The following is an 18973-nucleotide window of genomic DNA, read 5'->3' as shown; positions in this document are numbered from 1 at the left end:
CCTCAATTAATTTGATAGTTTATTTAACTGATATAAAGTTCATGCCAATGTTTACAAAATTTAGGATCACCTGAGACCGTTTTTAATTATATAAAAATAAATCCATCAGGCATAAGAGATGTGTATGTTAAGGCATATATATTTCATCACCCAAAAAAAGAAAATTCTTTAATCATTTACTCTGATGTCATTCCAAACCTGTATGACTTTATTTGGCAGAACACAAAAGAACATATTTTGATGAATGTTAGTAGTCCTATTGACTAACCTTGTTTGAACACAGAACATTTTTTAATTGCAGATCCAAGCACTGGGACAGAACGCTTTTTGAAAGTACACGTTTTACCTTAAAAGGTGCATACTATCAGGGATGGGCATAAATACATGTAAATGTATTTAAAATACAAATACAAAATACTGTGTGGAAAAGTGTATTTAAATACAAATACAAAATACTGTGTGGAAAAATGTATTTAAATACAAATACAGTATTTTGTATTTTGAAAATACACAAAATACATGTGAAATTGGTGATTCAGTGCAGGTACCCCTATTAGGCTAAAATCTATCTGGGCCTATTCTAAATGCCAAAAAGCATGATGTGTTTAACTGCTAAGAAACTTTCGTTTTCATTTTATTTACCGCTTCCCTTCCCCTGCCTGGTAGGAAATACATAACTACAAAAAAAGACACTTTATAAAATGTTTTATTTTATTATGTTTTATCACCCACGGTGGCTTAACGGTTAGCACGTTCGCCTCACACCTCCAGGGTTGGGGGTTCGATTCCCGCTTCCGACTTGTGTGTGTGGAGTTTGCATGTTCTCCCTGTGCCTCGGGGGTTTCCTCCGGGACTCCGGTTTCCTCCCCTGGTCCAAAGATATGCATGGTAGGTTGATTGGCATCTCTGGAAAAATTGTCCGTAGGGTGTGAGTGTGTGAGCGAATGAGTGAGTGTGTGTGCCCTGCAATGGGTTGGCACTCCATCCAGGGTGTATCCTGCCTTGATGCCCCGTGACCCGAGGTAGTTCGGAAAAGCGGTAGAAAATGGATGGATGGATGTTTTATCACCATCATAACTTCAAACTCAGTAACAAAAATAGAAAGTTTGTCTAAAATAAAAAATAAATAAAATTAGAATTTGGCATTATTCAACCAAAGGTTGTTTTTTTTCTACTAAAAGCTAAAGATTTTGTGTGGTGTATCATTAATCAGTGTCATCACAGATGCACACAATCAATACAGATTGTTGGGTTGTAGCTACAGCTGAAGCTCACGTGCATGAATGTTAGGGCTGGGGAAGGGCGTGTCTGGCCTGAATTATGTTGGTTGATGCACGAAAACACCCTGATAAAAAGGTTGACTGGCTCAAAGTATTTTGAGTATTTTGAAAATACAAAAATACTCATCTTAAATGTATTTAAATACAAATTACATTAGATTTTTCCAAAGGCTTTAAAATACAAAATACTATTTTGTATTTCAAATACGTATTTTAAATACATGTATTTGAAATACTGCCCATCCCTGCATACTATGCACGCATTGCTACCAGTAAGGTACCAAATGTATGTCCCTTATGGGACCTTATGACCATTGTCTTTGTTGTTTTTAAATGATCTTGCATATGAGAATATTTTGGAGAAGAAGCTTTTATTTAAGGAGACTTAATGCAAACACGATACTTTGATAGTTCTGTCAAAACAAGTCAAGTCAATTGAATCAAAGCAGCTGTACAAAAACAACCAAAATAAAGACATTGAACATAAAAAGAGTAAGATATTACCTTAAAATTATTTAAAAGGGCTAGCGAAGGAGCAAATGCATAAACATAGAGACAAATATGTTTAGCCATACATGTATATCTGCTACAGGAACACATGTATGATCATATAAAATGGACCATTTTAGTCTCAAATAAATTGTTGAAGAGTATTCTGTAAGAACTCTTAAGAATATGGTGGTACACAGGCGGAGTTGCAAGGTTAGCAAAACAAAGCATACAGTAATGCTGTGGTACACTGGAAAGTAAAAGAACTTTAAAATGGATGTTTGTGCATGTCCACCTCCCTGACATATCAACACTGATTCGATTAATGGCCTTAATTTGATATGTGAAAATTTGACTGACCAATGCTGTCTTTTACTGGCTTTGATACCCCCCAATTCTATGTGTGATAGGTCGAGCTCAAAAACTGTAAATGTTATCCGAGAAAGGGGTTGGATCTGTTTTCTGTAATAATAAGTCTATTTCCACTTTCAACAACGTTAGATTGCATTTCTACACCGATAAGTAGTAACAGCTTTCAGAAGTAGACAATAATACATGTAAATAATAAAGAATGTTTTTCTGGTGTCCCATAATTGGAGTGATACTCCTCAGGCATGATTCAGGCATACCTGAAAAAAAGTTGTAACCTGTATTATTTTTACTTTCACATAAGATATACGTTGAATGGGTCACACCATGAGAATCTTGTTCAAACTTAACTCATCCTTTTTACAAAAATGAAAAAGGAGAATTTATTGTTATTGCAGCTCCAGTGTTTTAAATTCCGTAAGATTGTTATGTGAGCTGTTTCAAAGTGACATTTGATCAAAATATTTGGTTAGTTCTAAGGACTATCTGGGTTACATTATTGATGAGTTGCAGTAAATTCAAATTTAAGATGTAGGGGGCATCATTGGATCTTTAAACACCTCTTGTGTGGTATGCAGAATGTCCCTTTCACGGGGGGCTTACCGGAAAAAAAGATTTTTCAAATCCAGTGTGTTCCCAGATTTAAATCCAGACTGATCAACCACAGCGGTTATATGAATGTCATAGCTCTGTCTGAAAAAAAAAACTTAAATACATAGCAAGACAATGAAATAACTGTGATACCAAGAGTGGTTCGCTTACCTTTTGTTAGCTATTAGCTGGACATGTCCAGATAATGTCTGTCCCATTTTGGCAAAAAGAGGTGTCTGGAGAAGACATCGCACCTGATACCAGTGAGTCAGAGGTTCATTGGGAGAAGTGGACAGCCATACTGTTGTCCTGTACATAAAGTAAATAAACATACACACACAAATACATATACAGTATATATATATATACACTCACCTAAAGGATTATTAGGAACACCTGTTCAATTTCTCAATGCAATTATGGAGGTGGTGTAATGGTGTGGGGGACTTTAGGCCCCTTAGTGCTAATTGGGCATCGTTTAAATGCCACGGCCTACCTGAGCATTGTTTCTGACCATGTCCATCCCTTTATGACCACCATGTACCCATCCTCTGATGGCTACTTCCAGCAGGATAATGCACCATGTCACAAAGGTCATATCATTTCAAATTGGTTTTTTTGAACATGACAATGAGTTAGATTAGATTAGATTCAACTTTATTGTCATAACACATATACAAGTACAGTGTAACGAAATGTAGTTTAGGTCTAACCAGAAGTGCAATTAGCAAGTGCAGATTTCACTGTACTAAAATGGCCCCCACAGTCACCAGATCTCAACCCAATAGAGCATCTTTGGGATGTGGTGGAATGGGAGCTTCATGCATCCCACAAATCTCCATCAACTGCAAGATGCTATCCTATCAATATGGGCCAACATTTCTAAAGAATGTAGAATTAAGGCAGTTCTGAAGGCGAAAGGGGATCAAACACAGTATTAGTATGGTGTTCCTAATAATCCTTTAGGTGAGGGTATATTTAACTATTCACCAGAATGGTTTCTAATTTCTAATTATATTTTTGAATTTACCTTGAGCCAACAAATGCCACATCAAACCAGAATGCAAGCCCATGAATCAATCCCGTCTGTAGCATTTTAAAGACAAAAGGAATTTCAATCCTAGAAATGTAAAATACAAACAATGTTAAGAATCAACCAGTTGTGGGTTTTACGGTTTGATCCACAATTTATTTGGGCCCATTGCATCAAGTATATTCTTTGGTTGTCTTTACCGATGTAAATCTTCCTCTTTTGCCTCCAGAAATCTGATACTGTACTTCACAGATCTAGCCATGAGAATATGTCCATCAAACGTGTCCTAAAAGGCAGAGAAAACTTTGATTTGCTTTCAAAACAGCATTAGCAGGCAATCTGAGACCCAAACAGGATTCATGCTTCGATGAACATCTCAAAAAATGTGTAAGACACATTAACTCACAACTATTGGCTGCCTGAAGAACTCGTCCGCAGCAAATGAATGAAGTCCACCCAAATTCACACCATAGAAACTGCTCTGGGTCCTTTTAGAATCAAATTTTGTCTACATTTAAACACTTTTCCCATTAAATACAGTTTATCCTTCTAATTCCTCTTCTCACAATCGTTTGGTGCTTCAGAAATGAGAATTGCTTAAAGCAACTGATGGGTTACCAAAGATGGCTCACTGGTCTGTTCAGAAAAGTATAGAACGTTAGGAAATATCATCCATATGATACAAGTTGTCTTGGTATTGTAAGGTTTACACATAAGAAAATCTTAAATGTAAAATCTGTCTCCGGAAGCAAAACCAGTTGAAAAGTGATTTTCGAATTAAAAATCCAAACTAATATAGCTAATATACTAAATGGATAATAAAATGATACAAAATAAACATGACACAACATTGATTTATGGTTCACAAAAAATGACTAAACATTTGATGTTTAATATACAGCTAAGTGGAATAGGATTTTTATAAAATACGATGTGTGCCAAAATATAAATAAACCATAAGTAAAATAACAAATATATATAAAGAGAATATACCATAATTGCATGGTATATAAATAGCAGCTACTTCAGTCAAGTCTAGCCTTCAGCAAATTTTGTATGGCAATCTAGATGCAGTTAGGTGTAGTCGTACGGTTTGTACTTTGTAGTAGAAATATCTTGATTAGTCTTTGTATTAGCTGTCACGAAACGTATGAGCAGAACCCAGATGCAAGGCAGATGGAGGTAACAAAGACTTATTAAATAAAACAAAACCCACGATGGGGCAAAACAGAGACTGATACTAAACAGAAAACTTTCCACGAGGGGAACAAACAAAACAAGGTCCAAAAACACGAAACACACCGACAGAAACCACGGGGAGGAAACACATACAATACTTCAAACAGGTAACAGGGTAATCAAAATATCCTCCGGAACACGGGGCAAGGCTAGAAAGACAAATACAATACAATGAACCGAACAAGGTGTGAGGGGAAACAGAGATATTAAATAGGGACATAATAACGAGGGGAGATTGCACAGGGACGGAGAAGGGCAGGTGACAAGACTAAACACTAATGGGAGACAGGTGACGGAGATAACAAGGAGCCTAACGGAGAAACAAGGGGGCGGAGCTTAACGGAACACAGGATGACACGCGGCGAATTATCCAAACATACCGCCACGTGTCTCCACATAAAACAAAACATACACACAAGACATGGTACTGAAACAACCCTGTCCCAAGGCACGAAATCCAAGAACAGAAAGGACAGGATCGTCACATTAGCAGGCTTTTAAGGCTCTGTCTCTAAGGTCACTTTACCTAAAAACAAGCCAATGTAAAGTTAAAGCTGGATAGTTCCAAAACTGATCAATTATTAACTTTGACAGTGTGGGGCTTAATTCTGTTTCAAATATAAAAATGTACACTTAGTACTTGCAGTTATTCCAAAAAAGCTGAGAATTTGGACTTTTAAGGTATTTTCTTCAAGTTTCCTAGCAGGTTTGGGTAGTTGAGGAATAAATCGTTCATGTCCTAGTGTGACATAGCAAAATTGTATATTACATTTTGTATATTATTAATATTATATTTATAATATAAAATAGCATAAGAGTGATTTATCTTTATTTGGTCGTTTTTTCAAAAAAAATTCTGTTATCATTTCATCACCTTAGAGTTGTTCCAAATCTAAAAAAAAAATCTTTGTTCTGATAAACACAGAGAAAGATATTTGGAAGAATGCTTATAACCCAACAGTTAATGGATCCTATTGACTACTATATTTGGAAGAACTAGGAGAGCAAATAGTTCATTTTTGACTACTATTGTAATTTTCTTACTAGTCAATGGGGTCCAAGAATTTTGTTTGGTTACAATCATTCGTCCAAATATCTTTTCTGCATTAAACCAAACAAAGACACATTCTGTATTTCTTCTTTTTTTTTAAGTTTGGCGGTTGGCAAACTAACTCGGATGCTTCTTCCGCTTTACGAGATTGCTGGTGAACCCCCAGATGGCGGAAAGTTAGCAAAAAACAAAACACACATGTTTAGAAAGATGACATGATTGGTCTGTTTTACTGTCACTTAAAATGACACTCTCCCATTGATTTACTGTAGTGTCAGCCAGCGGTATGCTAACAGAAGGCGCCCAACGTAAGCACTCGTTCGACTTCTTGCAGCATGCGCAGGCTGCGTAGACAGCCTATGACATCACAGAACTACGAATGCTCCGTGATCTTGAATTACTCTCATGAGACTTGGAAATCTCAAGTGGATAGAGTCCGCATCGATCAAATATACATATCTTATAGGGACAATCGGCCAACTTTTATTGAAAATAATATTTTAAGGTTTTTAAATATTATTTTTGACTGTAGTCTAGGTCATCACAGAGGGCCCTGAGGGTTCGCTACTGGTTTGCTCAGACACACACACACACACACACACATATCACAGTCCGTGTGGTTTATTAGCTCAGACAGATAGACGACAACTGTGCTATGAGTTTGGACTGAACCAGAGCATTTACCAGCACCGGGAAGCTGCTTGGCTTCATCATGGTCACGGCACAGTGCAAGTACAGCATGAGCTGTGGGTGGTGGGGAGATTACTGTCTTTCCATTCCAGCAAACCACAACTCCCTGTGGGCCAATGCAAAATAAACCATGAATAGGTCTGTTATGCATGTGGGTTTTTTTTTGTAGAGACATGATCGTGTAGACCATTTTTAAGGAAAGCTCCTGGTTCAATAGTTAATCTCTATCAACAGGATTTGTGGAGTGATGTCAATCATCACAGATAAAACAATTCTTATTACGTTCCTCCTTAAAGAAAATCTAATTACAGTAATATTGTATGTCTACACCAGTGATGCTGTTCACACTGGATGTGGTGCATCATTATTTTAATGGCTTCTTTTATATCGTTTTGCTGCCTCTCATCCAAGGTAGACAGAGTGTCATTCACTTATAATTGAATTGAATAGGCCAGCATTCAGCAGTTTAAAAAAAATTTGCTTGTATGTTTGTACACAAACTTTCATAACTTAATCCATAAAAATACTGCAAATAATGAATTGTAGAATATTTAATAATTGTATGTAATAATCATTTATCATAAGTCATAAAATGAATAACATATTTCCAGTACCACAGTATGTTGTAGAAGCATTAAAGACAGTTAAATTCAACTTATACTAATTTGTACACACTCAATAAAGCATATTTGTCACTTGTCTCACTTCTAAGGTTACTTCCATTTTTAAGTGGCCTTAACACCAGAATAATAAAAAGAAAAATGTATATGTATGCTTCAGAAATATTTTTAGTCCTCAACACGACTTGATCCGATCAACGCTTAATACGTAATGGACCTAAAAATCCTTTCCCAAATGGATCATATCAAACATGAACACTGATAGATTGTCTGGAAGTTTAGGATGATGTGCAGGCAAACTGATTGGCCATGACTTAGCTAATTGTGTCATGTCACCCGAATAGCTGCATGAACATGAAAGGCTGAAGTTGAATACTTTTACCAGAAGCTGGAGCGGGCATGGTGTTCCATGTAAAGTTGTTCATCAGTGAAAGGCGCAAAGTGGATGTCACTGTTGGTTGGGAACATCATTCCTAGCCAATGATAAAAAAATATTCTTGTTCACGTGAAATCAAATTATGAATTCATGCTTATATAATATTTCAATTATATAAAAAAATGTCTTTGTAATCTTTTGTTGTTCTAAAGTCACAAATAAAATGCAATCGCTCAAGCTCTTACTGTCAACTGCCTGGCACTCTTCTATGCAAAACTTACATTTCCAATCAAGTTCTTCCTCAAACTTTTCCCATTTATTACTAACTAATAGCTTAAATTATATCTTTCCTAAGGCAAAACTCTTTTGCATTTGCCACTAGTTATGTCGGGGTTTGGGATACGTTTGGGATGAAGGGGTGAAATGGCTAATGGATTCCAAATAAACATCTTGTAGAACAATAAAAAAACATCTTCATATGACCCATACGATAAGTACTGCATGTAGATGTATCAGTGTCTTCTCAGTTATGGTTTTCATTTATTGCAGGACAAACCTTTAGGTTTCAACCAGGTTTTGGCATGTAGATAGCTCTCTAACATCCTTTCGTTTAGAAGCATGTATCCTATGGGCTCTGAGATGATGATATCCACATCCTCAGGGCAGGAAACCTCCTCAATCTTCCCTGACAAAATGGTAATCCTGTCAGACAAGTTGTTGCTTTTTACCAGAATCTAAAGAAATTAGAATTAATTAGAAATTAGGATTCATGAAGTAATCACATTCAGCATAAGTAATACATCAGACATCAGAAGAGGATGGTTCACACTGCTTAGAAGATCATTGGTGCTTCCCTGCCCACCCTCCTAGAACTGTATACATCCAGAGTGCAATTACAGTGCAATTAATAACTCTGTGCAATACTAATTAATCTATTTTTTATACAACCTTTTCTGTAAATTATATTTCTTTCTGCTGTATATAATAGTCAATTCTTATATTTTACTTGTACATATTTATATACACACAAAGCTTTACTCTCTATGTCTTTAGTTTATGTTTATTGTATTATATAAAAAAAAAGCAAAGGCCCTTATTTAAATAATCTATGTACTGTATTCTATTGTGTTATGATCTCTGTGTTTACTGTTGTTGCTGTTTCTGTGTACTGGATGCTTTTGTCACCAAAATGAATTCCTTGTATGTGCAAACAAACTTAGCAATAAAGCTCTTTGATTCATAAAATGAGTTTCACTACTTCTTAACCAATAAAAGTGTTATAAATTAAAGAACACATTAGACAAATTATGTTGGTAAGCAAAGTTTAGGCCTCTGTTTACAGTTTAGAACACCTTAGAGTGCACATTTTGTTGAGAAGGAGTAAAGTGTTTCTAGAAATTATGCAATCTCCATGCTTCCATACTGGGGATGGTAGTCTTAGGTCTGCCATTTAATTTTTTTGTGATTTGTATAATGCTTGTAAAAATGTATTTTAGACTGATATCAATAGAGCAAACCGTATTTTGGCTGCGTATTTAAATAGTTAGTACTGTATCTGCAGATGATGTTATGCACATCAAACCTTTTACATTTATTCAATTATTCAAAACACCCTTGTTAGGTTCAAGAATAAATAAATAAATAAATAAATAAATAGTCATAATCAAGTGTGTGTATATGTGTTTGTATTTCCAATCAATGGTATCTCCTCTTACATGTAAAAAAATTACACAAGAAACAAGAGGTGTGTATTGTTTGAATTTTACAATTAAATCTTAGGTGTTAAAACATTAAAGACTTTGTGTTTATATAGATAGTGGCTTGAAAACCTTTAATGTAAATTAACACCAAGCATGTCTATTAATTAAATATTAGTTATGTCCTATTTGTTCAGTTTAAGTTCTGGCCAAATATGTCTTCAAGTAATTTAGTACCAAAGTGTTATGGTCATGCATTCCTGGCATGCAGGAAACATCCTTCTCTTGAAGTTCTTGAAACCATGTCAAAAATTTCCGGTAAGGTTGACTTGATCTCGGTATTTTTTCACCCATAGCCTTGGGCTTTAGCCAACTAAATATGACAACACAGATAGTGATACAGTGATAAGTGATTTATTATGCTAGCACATCCAACAGTGGAAAAGAATTACAAGAATTACATCACCTCACTATTTACTGAAAGCTCTTTTTAATAGACTTTTGGATAAAAGGTTGGTAACAATTTACAACAAGGTTCTATATGGTAACATTAGTTAACTTACTTAAAATAACAATTAAATACTTCTACAGCATATATTGATCTTAGTAGGCCTACATGCATTTCTACATTTAGAAAAATTAAAAAAATGAACAAATGTATTATTATGAACTAAGAACAAAAAATGATAAATGCTGTACAAATATATATATCATTGTTATTTCATTTTAGACAATGCATCAACTAATAACTGAATTTGAACCCTATTGTAAAGTGTTACCTCTTTGTTTCAGTTGCCACACAATTCCTTACAGTTCCTAAATGGTAGGAGATTAATTCTTCTGTGTAACACAAAAAAAGTTAATATGTATGTAGTAGAGTAGGCGGGGCGAGACCGTGGTTCGAGTCCGATGAGTAATTGTGAATTAGCGCCAGCTGTGCGCACACCGGGCTCGAATCACGTAGGAGATAGGGAGCATATAAATGGAACGAGCGACCGGACCGTCGAAGAGAGAGGACCGGGCCCGAACATGTTTTACGTTTGTATTTATGTTCATGTTTTGTTCGCCGGCGGTCGTCCGTGAGGGGCCGCCGGCTGTTAAATTACTTTATTAAATGTTTTGAATGTTTGCCGGTTCCCGACTCCTTCCTTCCATTTTATGGAGATGTATTGCAATGTAGAATATTCACACTGCTCTTTTTCACTCAAGGAAAGTGACAGCATTAATAGGAATGTTGAGTTTCAAAAAGGATCAAAGATCAACACAAATCACTGTTACAGAATCATAAAAGTCTAGTTGTATTATACAGTTATTTCGTGTTAGGAACAGAACCACATTTGGGGTAAAATCAGTGTGCGGATTTCCACCATCACGCTGAATCGTATTTTGTTGCTTAATCGTTCCACGCCGTGCCGATCCATGCCAGCTGGTGCTTAAATTCTTTCATTTTCCCCCGCAGGGCTGATAAATTTTTTTTAGAATCTAAACACAGATGTGTCACATTTTGTGCATTGGTAACGCCGCTAAGCACATTCATTAGCACGATTTAGCACGCTTAGACAACCTTACAGCGTCGAACCAGGATCACATCACATGGAAACATAACTGCACTGAAAAACTTTGCTGTAGTTTTGCAGCAGGTTTGCCAGTAAGCTACTGTTGATTTAATTGCATTTCCTTTAGTAGTGTTTAAACTTTACTTTAACCAAAATTAAAACACTTTGACTCTTGAGATTCAAAATGAGCAAGAAGAGATTGGCATTAGCACAGCAACACTGCAACAAATTATATTCTTCCTACGCATTTTTGTCTTGTTTTCTAGTAAAAATATTGAAAACTTCTTAAATTACGATACATTTGCATATCAAGAAAAATTAGCTAAAATATTTAGACTAGATTCATGAAAGAATTATGAGCGCGATGATAGAAAAGCGCTCAGTCATGCTATGTGTTGAATAGGAGTTTGATTGGGGGTAAAATATTGATCAGATTTAGCATCTCCATAATGTCATATTGTACTTTACTACATTACAGTGCATTTTGTCCTTATTCACTTACATTGTTCAGACAACTCTGAGTACAGAATGTTTCCGTTTGAGGGAATTGCTAATATCAGAAAGCAATTTAAAGGTGAAATGGAATGAAATAAGGAAAGGATTGTGCATACTTCTGCATATTTTGCCACAGAACTGGCCTCCACCGCGTATACTCTCCTAGCTCCAGCTTGGACAGCAAAGAAAGACAATATTCCTGTTCCACATGCCACATCTAGAACCACCTACAAAAATTAAAAAAATAATGAACAGGATTTAACAAAGCATTCAAAATTGTCCTTATTTGGCAAATTTCGCTGCAGCACAAGTCACTTAAAAATAACCCTTTAAATGAATGAATTATGATAACCTGAGGTTCGCTTGTTTTGTGTTATGCAGTTTGCCTGTTTGTTGGGGGGATATTATGGCTATTTAACAGCTACAACAGCAGCAGATCTAGTCCCAAAATCCTTTTATTATTTGAATGATGCTGTTACTGTAGGTGTCTGTTTTTTGTTCAAAACAATGTAAAGTATGCCTGATAAATATGTAAAAAAATTTTTTTAGTATATTTTCTTTTTGAGAGGACAATCGTTTGAATGGTAGGGGGGAGAGTCGACAAAGCTGAGATACACAAGGCCACAGCCTCCGACCTGAGTTGTTGTAATCTTAATGTAACTGAATAAATAAATGAGGTTTTTTTTCTCGATGGGAGTTTTGGGTTCCTCACCACCGTTTGCATATTGTTTTGCACTATCTGCCTGGCTGGGGGGGCTGCTTTAGAATTCATACTTGTATTCAATGTGTCTCATGTACAGCTGCTTTGTAACAATGAAAATTGTAAAAAGCGCTATATAAATAAAGTTGAGTTGAGTTGAGTTAAATCATTTGTAGAAATCATTCTGGGGGTACTTTTTTTGACAGGGGGAGCATAAATAGTTTTCTGTATTTAGCGCAAGATTAAATATAACATGCTGTAGTCTATTCACAACTGAAATGACAAAGAGACACATACTTTATCTTTGAAGTCAACATCATTGAGCAAAATGGCTTTTTGGTATGTTGCAATTCGGTGATAATCCTGTAGCTTGTTTTGCTGTTGTGACAGACAACTATAGAACTGCAGGGGAAACCGAAAATATGTTACTTTTTTACAAAGATAAAGAACATGTATTGATCACATAAAAGGGAAATAAATGAATTCCAGGGTAACACAAATCTCTACCTGGAAGTACTCTAGTGCGGATGAATCTTCTGTTCTCTGGTGAAACACAGACTGGTTTCTTCTGAGGTGGTTCCATGACCTTAGCCTTCTGTAGAAGTTCTGAAATTCTGTGCAGATGGGCAGAATTGCTCGCAAATACATTGCATTTTGTAACTTGTTATCATCAAGTATCTTGCAGGGTATTATCTTAAAATATTTTGTGCAGATTAGTTCTATTATGTCAGTCAGAGTGCACAAAACCAGAAATGTCTAGAGAGGCAAAACCAGCCAGTGTAAAGGCTCTTCTCGCATTTTTTCGAAAGAGTGGAAAGTGAATGTTTAGGAAATGAAACCAGTAAATTTCTCAATGCATCTATTTCCCACAGATCTGATTAAATTATGGAAAACACTTGCATGCACTCAAAAAATCTAGACATGACAACATATTAAAGGAAAACTTCTCCAAGAATAGGTATAGTCATGTCATACGTCACATACCCAAGCACTATTGCTTGTAGTTTGTAGCAGTGGGAAAGTCTTTTCTTGGTGAAGGCCAAACCTTTGAGCTGCATTCATAAATTATAAAGAAATGTTTCATAACTGGGTGCAGCTAACATCAAGTCTCAACACCTAAACAGGGAAAGCTTGTGTAACTTTCCACCCCAATGCATCTTAACAGTAGGAGAGGTGACAATGTCATACAATAAAAGACTGGCTGAATTCTTGTTCATTTTAGGTCAAATAATAACTTTAGAAATCAGAAAAGTGAAAAGTCCAAAATCTATGCAAACTCTCCTTTCTGACCAGCTTGTTTGACGACAAGTCTCTATGGACAATGGTGGACCTGCGAGCATTTACTGTACCACTATCAGCTTCAAGTCCTAAATCTGGACAGAAGCAGAAAAAGAAGATCTCATCTGTCTTATTACCACACAAAAATGAGACAAATAAAATATTTGCTTTTTGAGAACCATTTGGACAGGTCAATGCAACCCTACAAGAATCCATTAGAGGGTTTGCAGCGGTTAACCCAACCACATTCAGAAGAGATTCAAAATGCTTGGAAGTTGACCAAATAACTTTCTGGGAAGACAATTGTAGCACTACACCAGCTTGATCCACCAAAGAAAATACCTTCTGTGTCACTTGAAGAGACATGGCAGTGGCTGAAAGAACTCATGGCTCCCTAGTTAACTCTGACGAAAGTGTTCATTCTACAGAGAGTTTTTTCTGGCATATCAGAATTTGGCAAATTAAGCATTTTAGCTATTTTGGGGGAAGAATTGTGGGAGGGAATGCTCAATGCTGTCCGGGTATGATCAGCACTTTTCCAAAATCTCCATGAGTAGTTAAACACAGATGTCGACCACATGTGCTGAACATACTTTATATTTCTCAAAGGAAAGTAAACAAAATCTGCTCTTTGATTTTGGATTAGTAATGCAAGCAAGATGTTAAATCAATGAATCTGAAAGGCAATTATATAGGACCATATTTGACACAGGCTGGATAAAAACACAAAATTTGAAAATAGAAAAACTTGAAATTTTGATAATGCCTTCTAATAAGAAAGTATAAAAACAACGGGAACTCACCTGACTGAGTTGTGAAGCAAAGAAGTATACTGAAACAGCCCAATGTTACTAGAAATGAGCGGGTGGCCACACGACAGCACTCTGTCTCCCATGTGATTGAGAATTTAAGAACACAAACCCCATCACCTACAAGATCATATGAATACAAAATGGCATGTGGAAGCTATTTAAAGATTAAAGAGAGAGTTCTTCTAAAAAAATAATTAACCTAAATGTGCAAGAAACTATCCAATTGTCCATTTCTAATGTTAGATGTTAATCCTGGTATGACATGCTACATTCAAATATACTGTATGTGGATGAAATCTGACAAGCTGTGACGAAAAGAAACCTTTTCAGTAAAAAACTACTTGTTTTGTCTTTTTGGAAAATGAAGCCATGTGGCCATGCTTTCATAAATGGGAATAATGTTTTTTGAAAAAAATCATACAGATTTGGAACACAGAAACGTGGCAAAATGCTGGAATCTTTTAGATTTTTTCCACTCATTATTCACAGATTATTCCTTGATTGAAGTTGAAAATAGTTTTGTGACCATCACTGAACCATGTACAGTTTGTATGTTTTGCAATTAAATTCATTACCATACGCATTCATTTTGCCAAGGTAATGGTTCAACTAATGGCTGAGCAAAACTGTCCTGCTATGCAAGATATAACATAACAGAGCACTGCTATCTGATTTTGTGTGGCAACAGGCAGAAAGTGCTGGCGGCCAGGATTAGTGTGCCATGTCAAAGAAAACAATGTCCGGTGCAGAATATGCTAGTGCCAAAGGAACCCAACAGCCTCATCGCTCATGGAGTTTACACAGCAGTGCAGTAAATTATAGTGACCTGTCGGTGCGGTCAGACCACACAATGAGACCCAAGAAAACGTGTCTCACACCTGAATAAAGAGTCTTCATTTGTCCTTCAACATTGCTATGCAAAGACCCATGGCAGAAGTTGCTTCATAAAACAATTCAATGGAATTAGACTGTCAAACACACCGTATTCCTTAATAGTGGTTCTTAACTAAAACTGGGAAAATGTTTAACTTTTGGTTTTAGTTTTATTAATTCAAGAGTAGAAAGTTGCCACACAATCCTGTATGACTCAAGTGTAAGAGAAGTATTGAAATAGAAAAGGGACTTCCCACAGGAACGCTGAAAACATGATTGCTTTAATATCTAAATTTAGGTCTGACAGAAATCAATGTTAAATTTTAAAGGCAAATGAGAGTTGCAAAAGATGTTTTAAACTGTACTGATACTTGTAAGTAAGGTAAAATATCATCAAGTCAGTGCTTTTACAATAAATTTAAACATTTCTCATAGTATTAAACTTCTCTTCATCATCCAAATTTATTTTAAAGCTCTAGGCTCACATGTGACCCTTGACGGTCAATTTTTTGAAATTGAGATTTTTACATCATCTGCAAGCTAAAGAAATAAGATTTATGGGTTAAGCTGGAATCTGAGGGTGCAAAAACTCCAAATATTGAGAAAATCGCCTTTGAAGTTGTTAATCTGAGGCACTGTACAAGGCCATCCACTCACAAAAAGAAAGTTTTTATACATTTACGATAGGATATTCCTAAAATATCTTTATGGAACATGATCTTTACTTAATATCCTAATGATTTTTGGCAAAAAGAAAATTCTGTAATTTTCACCCCTACAATGTTTTGCCGATTACTAAAAATGTTCCTTTGCTACTTAAGACCAGGGTCACATATAGTGTATATACATTATTAAAGCATCTCAGACACAAGCTCCATAAGTATAGCTATGAAAGACCAATAACACTACACTCTATATGGAGCCTTCAAAGTTACATTATTTCTGTCAACACACAGATCAAAACAGATCTGAGCAATCTTTGTAAACAGACTGACATTTTAGACAAAAATCATTACCGTCATTAATGATGAACGAAGGATCATCCAGCTCTCTGCTGACATGAAGTGTATGTTTCTGATGTTGACTGTCTGTAGAATCCAGCAGATTTTGCTCAATATCATTTTCATTCAAAAATACCAGAGTGACAGAGAAACTCATATGATTCTCTCCCATGACTTAACTATCATTGTAAGGCGCAGGAGATCTCATAGCCATACTGTATAAACGTTTTGACAGAGGTTCAACTTCTCACAAAAGGTGGGTCTTAAGCAGACTTGCAAAGAGGGTGGAGTTCAAATGAAATAATAATAAACTAGACAAATCAATCCGATTCAATCTAATTCAGATTTTATTTACAATAATCTTTCTAATAAAAATATAAATAATATTGCCATGAAGGATATAACATTAAACAACATAAATTACGATAATTAAGGTGGTCTTCCAGCCTGATCAACAGTAACAACAGCTGGAAAAAAACAAAGCCAAGCCTCCCCAAACCATCAATACCATGCTTACCTGTTCTTGTGTTTTATTTAGAATGAGCACTGTAATATTTATTGGGTCCCAGCACTTATGAAGTGTCTCTGTAGCACCATCTTTTGACTTTTTAAACTTGAGTGGTAAAGTAATGGCATAAATTTCCCAAACCACCCAAAATAGTTTGCATTTTAGCACCTCTGGTTTCCTGGTCCCGGAGGCAAGTCCGTGGTTCACAAAATATATAGTCTCATGTATTGTTTGTTAAGATTTGATGGACAAATTTTTCTTCGTTTGTCTTGATGGTCAAAATGTGTCAGAATCATAAACTTTTGTTCATCACAGAGCTTTTTTTTTTAAATAATCCAAAATATGGATAAATCCTATTGAGAATCAGTGTGATGCTAAATTGGTCTATTAAAAAAGGCCGAAAGTCTTTATTTTTAAATACTCAAATGCATACAAATACACATAATAGTATTGCTTTTATTTATTCTAAGACTACAGTTTTAGAAACCTCTATTCTTCACAGTAAGTAATGCTAAAATACATATTAACTATATTTTACAATGTTATTGCAAAAATGTATGTCTTTATATTTTCTGTATCTGTTTTTGGCTGGAATGTGTTATTTACCGGTTATTTAACATGCTATTTGTCTCAGTAAGTATACCGTTTTGTTACATTGTGATCACAAAAGTGTTGTGGTAGGTAAGAACCTTCAGACAAAATGTTTCTTGAAATGTCACATAATCAATTATCTTTCTGTTTCGAAAATTGGCTGTAAAAGACAGTTATTTTCAATTAAGTTAGGTCAATGCAAATAAAATATAAAATTGAACATGTAAAAAGATTAAGAGGAAGAAAAATGATCTCCTTTATCCACTATTCCTTTCTTCAAAAAGCAAAGCACGATGATCTTATTTTACATTTATATATATATATATATATATATATAAAACACTCAGCACTTCTGCCACACAGTGGACTCATAAACAACAACAAGGCATTTAAAAACTGCAAATCAAATGATTGTAACAGCATGAAAAAAACTGTTCAGTGATTTACAGCAATGTTTTTGTTAGTTAAATATATCTTTGTTTAAACGCTGCTCTGATCTCCAATCACTTACCATCAAGTAGTCTACAACGAGCCCTTTTATTTGTTGCCAGAAAAGCTTCACTCGCGTATTTTTAGCAAGTAATGTCTGCGCGATAATGAAGCATGCCTGTCCGGTGTTCTGACTATTGGCCCTTTGCCTACAAGCCGTAAAGACTTAACGACGTTTGTGTGAAGTAACAGTGTGGTGAAGTATACGGGATGAAAGAGTGTAGCCTACTGTCCACAAGGTAACATGTTTATTCTCAGAGTGGTTTAATATGACAGGCGTACTGTTTCAGTATTGAAACGGCGAAAGAAAACAAAACGAGGACAGGGATCATTTAGACAGCCGGCCGATAAATTTTGGGCATCAATAAAACACGATGAGCATGCATCGAGCTTTTCGTGACATTCGTTTTGTTATTTCTAAGGGGGGGGGGGGGGGGGGATTTTGCATCGATTGTAATAGTACAATTTACAAACTTAAATGATTTAAAAGCAAGGTTTTAATCAAGAATGCTTCGTGAATCGTGTGGATACGAAAAGAAAGCCCACACAATATACTAAATATTAGCCGCTGTGAGTTAGCCTACTTTCTGGAGTTGTCTCCTTAACAGAAAGCGCTATTGTAAAACATACTGTATACACATCTTGTCAGACAAGTGTTTGGATGTTAAAATGATTTAAATGCCAACAATTTTGAAATGGGCTGGAAATGAAAATAGGGTGTCTCATTTCAGAACCTGGAGCTGTCTACTGAGCCACACGCACACGCACATGCCCACGCCACACACACACACACACAAGCCAAAACTGTGAGACAAATAAAAAATACACTCACAAACAGCTACCACAAAACATGAAAACAGTCGTTGCTTATTCAGGTAACAGACAATAAAGATTCAAGGGTATGTACATTTTTTAATGTGGCAATTTGTAAAAATTAAATCAGTTTGTCTTGTGGATTATTATGTGTCATGCACATTCTGTACCAGTTGGGGCAGCTGCAGTTAATTTACAACAAGCTTTCATTTAGTCAACTTGCCCAATAGTTTTAATTATACACAATGATTGATATATCCAGTGTTTACACATGTACGAATGCAAATACGAATGTACTTTGACGGTTGCCATTGTTTGCCCTTCCCGTGGACAGAGGGACGATTAATGGCACCAATCCACAAATTCCTCCTTTGTGGGCTTTATTTCTCGTACAGGATTCTTGTAGAAGCATATGCCCAAGC

General features: G+C 35.7%; 1 protein-coding gene across 7 annotated transcripts; it reads right to left on the bottom strand.

Annotated features, from left to right (window-relative positions):
* Positions 1-297: 297 nt before the first annotated feature.
* Positions 298-16357, bottom strand: carm1l (coactivator-associated arginine methyltransferase 1, like). 7 transcript variants are annotated; one of them, XM_056735731.1, is made up of 13 exons: positions 16166-16357; positions 14268-14393; positions 12694-12800; positions 12484-12588; positions 11603-11713; positions 8295-8472; positions 7745-7835; positions 4169-4250; positions 3963-4048; positions 3760-3849; positions 2901-3038; positions 2742-2831; positions 298-868 (listed from the first exon to the last, which is right to left on the bottom strand). In XM_056735731.1, exons 1-13 carry the CDS (start codon positions 16320-16322, stop codon positions 760-762), a joined length of 1470 nt encoding a protein of 489 aa, XP_056591709.1. In that variant the 5' UTR covers positions 16323-16357; the 3' UTR covers positions 298-759. The 7 variants fall into 7 exon arrangements, 5 of the variants coding, with proteins under 5 accessions (XP_056591709.1, XP_056591708.1, XP_056591710.1 ...); XM_056735730.1 differs by having other exon boundaries at positions 299-906; XR_008905051.1 differs by having other exon boundaries at positions 765-1110; positions 2742-2827.
* Between the last annotated feature and the right edge of the window lie 2616 nt (positions 16358-18973).

This window comes from Triplophysa dalaica, chromosome 22 (genome assembly GCF_015846415.1).
Source record: "Triplophysa dalaica isolate WHDGS20190420 chromosome 22, ASM1584641v1, whole genome shotgun sequence".
Lineage (NCBI taxonomy): Eukaryota > Metazoa > Chordata > Actinopteri > Cypriniformes > Nemacheilidae > Triplophysa > Triplophysa dalaica.
This window is presented reverse-complemented; position numbering and strand designations above follow the sequence as displayed.

Bases quoted from the DNA above. Each gene is read 5' to 3' on its own strand.
- carm1l (XM_056735730.1), bottom strand. From the start codon at position 16,322: ATGGGAGAGAATCATATGAGTTTCTCTGTCACTCTGGTATTTTTGAAT. The intron at 3,850-3,962 runs GTAAAGACAACC...TTACATTTCTAG, and splicing joins AAAGAGGAAGATTTACATCG to GATTGAAATTCCTTTTGTCT. The intron at 2,832-2,900 runs GTAAGCGAACCA...TTTTTTTTTCAG, and splicing joins CAGCTAATAGCTAACAAAAG to ACAGAGCTATGACATTCATA.